The sequence below is a fragment of the Melitaea cinxia genome, chromosome 8 (assembly GCF_905220565.1).
Source record: "Melitaea cinxia chromosome 8, ilMelCinx1.1, whole genome shotgun sequence".
Lineage (NCBI taxonomy): Eukaryota > Metazoa > Arthropoda > Insecta > Lepidoptera > Nymphalidae > Melitaea > Melitaea cinxia.
The window spans coordinates 15107974-15113973 of record NC_059401.1 but is presented as its reverse complement, the minus strand read 5'-3'; the positions used below and the strand labels follow the sequence as shown (position 1 = coordinate 15113973).

Below are 6000 nucleotides of genomic sequence, written 5' to 3'. Positions count from 1 at the left end.
TTGAAAATTTACCAACATAAATAATCACGGATAACAAATACATCTTTACAGATATACAACATCTGAAAAAAAAAAACTAAACATAAAAAAGTAATATCGAATAATTTGCAAGTAGAACTTTCACTATCTACGACAGCTTTATTAAAGACAAAAAAAAAAACAATGTAACACATTATCACTACTGTGCAAGCTCGTTCTATTTCTGTGGAACGATATGCGCATGACCGGCAAAGGCTGACAGTCGTAATCTGACCGACAAGCGCTCCAGTACGCACGGCGCTGCCGACAGCGCGGCCGCGCGCTGCTTAAAACGAAAACCCGCGTAAAAAAAAATAACGCTACTTCTATAAAAAAAAGTGTGTATTAAAATAGCGTGCGTATTTGTGCTAAAATGAGGCGTAACGTGAAGATTCTGTTTTTTCTGGGCACAGCCTGGATTTTCGTCCTGTTTTACTTCATGCAGCCTGATTCGGCACAGACTAAGGTTGGTTGTTTATGGGATCAGCTGTTGTTTGCAGTGCGCATGATCGAAACTGCAGTATTTAATGTGATTTTCGTGATATAATATTTTTTCAAGTTACGTTTATCTTGAAACGAGTCTTGAATTTTTTTTATATCATTTTACGCCTTCTTTAATTGAAAAAGTTTATCAACTATTTCAAACGCGTAAGAAATAATTTAATAATTAGTAATATTATTTTATAACAAATAAAACATTCCTTAAATTTACAATGTCTGCAATAAATACTGAAAATAACTTAACAATAAACAGCGGTAAACTTTTTTATCAGAATAAGTACCTAACAAGCTATATGTAAATATATTGGTATAATAAAAAAAACTTTGGTAATTTTGCTTTTAAGATATCTCAACAGAATTGTGTATAAAAGTTCATCAAACCATAGCCTTTATTTGATTAGGTGAAGGATTATGCGATGAAATTAATACATCAATAATCAAATTCATTACAAAAAATATACTTAATTGTTTTAAAGCATTCAGACACTTTATATCAATAAAAGTAAAACAAACTTAATTGAGTAAAAAACTAAAAAATACCTGGTCGATCTTTTATCGAAAAATTTAAATAACTTGTTTTTTACTTACTCTTGTATCAAAAAACGGAACTTCGTTACTGGAGTAACATAAATAGCAATTAAGGTATTCTTGAAATATTAATTTAAATTAAGCGTTAATTAGGGTGTAAATTAATTATGTGTATTGTAATTATACTAATATAGTGAATGAGAAGCAAATTAATGTAAGTATTACAAGTAGAATTTTTATTAAATGTGTAGTAAGTCTCGAGAATTTGGGTTTAATACATTTTTTGGAATATATATGTTACTAGCTGCACCCTGCACGCGTTTGCTACGCTTTATTTTTATTTATTTTTTTGGTCGTACCAACTCAGAAACCTTTGTGGGCTTATGCACAACACTTTGCTGAAAGCCATGACATAATCAAATGCATAGTTTAGATTGTAGTTCTTCTTCTTTAGGGATAATTGCTTTCAATATTGCCAGACGAATCTATAAAGGACATACAGACAAACATTCATTTATCTACATACATATATAGATGTCAAATAATCTCTGACTTTATTCATTTGACATTTTGACGTTCTTCCTCTCATCCAAAAAAAACTACTGAATTTTGAGATAAAAGGTATCCTGGTATGTAATTCAAATCAGAAACAAGTTTCATTAGAAATCCATTCAGAAGTTTTTACGCGACAATCGACCAATATAGGACGTATTAAATTAAACGACACAAAAAAAAAATATTATCCTATTAGGTGTAGTCGTTGAAACGTTATGCTCGTGCATACATTTTCGGGATTCATTATTATTAAAAAAGATCAAACTTCATATCATCAGTCCTCAGAGCACCTAGAAAAACTAGGACGTAATCCGACGCTGGCAATTTTTCTCTGTTAATTAGCCTAGCTAATTGGCCCTAGAGTTCAAAATAAAATAAAGATTATTAAAAAAAAAACGAGTGTGCTTTAAACCACACGACTGAAGTAAAACTTCTTTAGCTCCGTCTAACTTATATCTCCCTCTCAACTTCCGTTCGCCTCGCCCGATCACACTTTTCGTAACGGTCTCATCACGCATTCACCACCTCACTTCCTAAATCAAGCGGTACGTAAAGAAATTTTATTTCAAAAATATAATTCTTCATTAATAATACTTGTACATAAGTACAGAGAAAGTAAGCATATTTAGTACAATTAAAATTGAGTTGTAAAAAAGGCAATGTGTGACAGATAAATAAAATTAAGTGTTAATTCAAGTTCTGATTAGTGTTAATATGTCTGTTGTAATAAGCTGTCGGATTTTAGCTTAACAAATCCGTAACGCGAATTCAACCTTACGGAGATCAACAAGAACAAACGCCTCGGCCAGAAACAATTATCTAAAAAGGCTCGAATCTGTGACCATTAATGGAAAAAAATACACTTTAATATATCATGTACACCTCAAAATAAAATAAAAAATGCTTTTAAGCTGTTGTGAAACAGGATTAGTAACTACTGTAAGTTTTTTACAGTCACTTATTTCCATGTACTAAAACAACTGTTTTCATTAACATTGTATCAAATATTTATATTATATTATAGTTGCTACATTGGAAAATCAATGTGTACTTTCGTCTCATGCTTTGTCATATATTTTAGCTAGTAATGACATTCTAACGTAAACCTTCATAATTGTGGTTTACAAAGTTACAAACACACATTGGTAAATTTCTGTTATCGAAAGTAACATATGTAGAGTCACGTTCTTAACACCACTGTTTTCATAGAGACGGACGTATAAAAATAAATAAAATAAAAATAAAAAAAGCCTTTTATTTCCTGCATTACAGTAAATATTTACAATTTAAAAAAACAGCGTGCATACAAAATTAATTTTAGACAATGCTATAAAAATAAAATAAAAAAAGTATTTTAAAGTGTTTTAATAAATTATGTGAATATTCTAAATTGATAGAGACGGACATATAACTAATTATAATTAAGCAAACGCTACTTACGTATGACGATTATAATCAGAATTTTGACTATATGTAACTACAATAGGCCGATTTTTTCCGTCTACTTAATTTTATCATTAAACTTAATGGTTGTTTGCCATTTACTCTTGTCCCCAGTGTCAAATCGTATGACATCATCAGAAATCCGATATGACGGTCAGCAATGATCATTATGGAACCTGTTACAAACGTTTATAATTCCTTCTGCATTTTTAAATGTATTCCTATTTAAAATTATTGTAACTCTTTAATTTGCCACAAGTTTATTTTATAATTAAAACCTATTATATATATTGACCGGAATTATGAAGACTCGTTATGCGAGAATTGATGCAAAAAAAAATTATGGCAAAAATTTACATTTTAATTGTATTCCTTGTTCTAAACATTTTTAAATATCATTGTGATTATCCTTGTTCTAATAATTTTTATACGCAAATCGTGTTTTATTTTTTATGATAATGAGTAGGAAATGAGCGGAATTATGAAAATTCTTAAATTTAGTTGTTTTGATTAACCAATATATTTAATAAACCCGTGTCTCATTTGATAGAACCGTGTTAGGTATTATTGATTTTCATTAACTAAAATTGCGTTACTATGTTAACCAAAATCTGCGATTTAAATTAACGTTTAAATATTCCTAATATTACTCGTCTCACCACAACAAACTTTTATGATTCCGCGATTATTAATTAAGCGACTTTTACTGACAAGAAATGAAAAAACAAAGACATAAATAGAGTTAAAAAACCTAAGCCTCCAATTAGCACTAAGACTTCAACGTAATCGGCTGAAAATGGAAAAGTTTTCCTATTTAAACTCTTTTCATTTTTAACAAACACATTACTTAAATATAACTATAATATTAGATATTATAATTTAATCTCTTTTTTGACAAGTGAATAGTCATATAAAATATTGGTAAGCTTATACAGATTACCATAATCGTATTGCCTCGCAAACAAAAAATAACCGTTTTCGATTTGCCTCTTCAAGTAATGAGCCAAAAGGTAGGTGAAAAACCATCGAATAAATACGCATTAGTAGAGACAGCTCTAAATTCCGCGTCAAATCCTAGTCAAATGTAAATAAAACCACACATCCAGTACCAACTTTCGACTATTAAAAAAAAATCATCAATAGATATAAAACAAATAAAAGTCGCTGAGGGTACAGCGGGATATTTCTTCCTCAAAATATGAAGCAGATCAACTGGGGTACCTCGACCTTACAAACTATTAGACAGCTAAATAATACTGCTTTCAAGCAGTGTTGTGTTTCTGTTGGTGAATAAGGTGATCAGAGCTCCTGGGGGGAATTGGAAATAGGGTGGGCAACGCGCTTGCGATGCTTCTGGTGTTACAAACATCTATCTATAAGCTACGGTAATCGCTTACCATCAAGTGAACCGTACGCTTGTATGTTAAACTAATTATATAATAATAAAAAAAAAATATTGGCGAATTGAACCGATAACTTCATTTTTTAAGTCTATTAAATCAATATACCCCAGTTTTTTTTTAAAGTCAGACAATGCATGCAGGTGACAGTTTTCACTTACAGATGACACATATAAATATTACAACATTATGCTAAAAGACGGTTTTAACACTCAGTCACAGAGTGATTAAAACAAACCTTCATTAGGACGACTAGCCCTTACAATTCAACCAAATAATTAAATGCTAATTAATCCAGTGGTTGACTTATGATCACGGTCGTCTACAGCTAGACAATGATTAACTAACTGGTTGTATTTCATATTTACATAAATATTTATTTTGGTTTATAATAATCTGGTTAGAGTGTGCAGGTTCTGTTCATCTGTGTTGTGTTGTTAGTCTGTTATTGAACGCTGACCTTCAACTTCGTTTCGACATTTTAGTGATATAGGTACAGCATAGCTACATATTTTCTGTGTATTCTTTCTGCACAATGTGCAAAGCTATTATCGCTCTATCACTGAGCGGTCATTATCCGTTCCGATACCTGTAAAATACAGCTCTGCATAGTAACAAGATGTATCATTCTTGGAATAAAATTCTCTTCAAAAAAACTTTTTAAACTGGAAAATTAAAGAGTGTCAAAATTAAAAATCAATCTGCATTTTTTCTTTTTAAATAGTTGTCACGTGTCAATATATGTATTAAACGACAAATTTTAACAAAAATCCGGTTATATTACATCCTTGATTCCTTGCCACTCTTCATACGGCACCAGATATATGTACTGGCGCTGTTACATGTTACTTTCATTTTTAAACACAATATTCCGCTTGTTATCGCTTATCACTTGACAGACTGACGCTAAACGACCACGTAATATATACATTCACTTTTTGAATCTTCTTTTTTTAACAAAATCGAAACTTTTAAAACTTTATGCCCACTAGCAGTATTATTAAGACTTTCTTTAACCTAAATGAAATTAGCGAAATATTGGTTATCAAATTGACACCGCTAAAAGCCTCACGGCAAAACGAATCGAATTGTTAAGACGTGAAAGAAGATATAGAACATCCAGATTGTACTTGTGACCGGACCGTAATATTAGCGGTGACCTTTAAATTGAAATAACTTCAAAATAAAATTATCAAATTAATTACATTCGAAAACTCATCGATGAATTCAAAATCAGAATGTAAATTTGATACAAAAATAATAAATGAGACTGCAATTAATAGCTAAGTCATCAATACATACATTTATTATTTTTTTATTATTTATTGACAGAACTAAACACACCAGAGTATCGCATTAAATCGTACAATTAATAAAATAAATATTAAAATTTTTTTCTTCTCTTTCTTTGTTCATATTAGAAAACTTTTTTTTTTTAATTATAATGTGCCAATTCGGTTCTAATTTAAATTTTCACGATCGAACTCATTCGATATTCAAATTTATTTCGTACAGTGATTCAGTCAACTGGAAATATTTAAGTATCCTAATCTCA

The 6000-nt window shown here is 30.3% G+C and overlaps 1 protein-coding gene across 1 annotated transcript in view; it reads left to right on the top strand.

Annotated features, from left to right (window-relative positions):
* The first annotated feature begins 391 nt into the window (after positions 1-391).
* Positions 392-6000, top strand: part of LOC123655897 (polypeptide N-acetylgalactosaminyltransferase 2) — a 94999-nt gene continuing 89390 nt past the window's right edge. Inside the window, exon 1 of the mRNA XM_045591643.1 lies at positions 392-484. Within this exon, the coding sequence (XP_045447599.1) occupies positions 392-484 (93 nt within the window). The remainder of the gene's footprint in view (positions 485-6000) is intronic.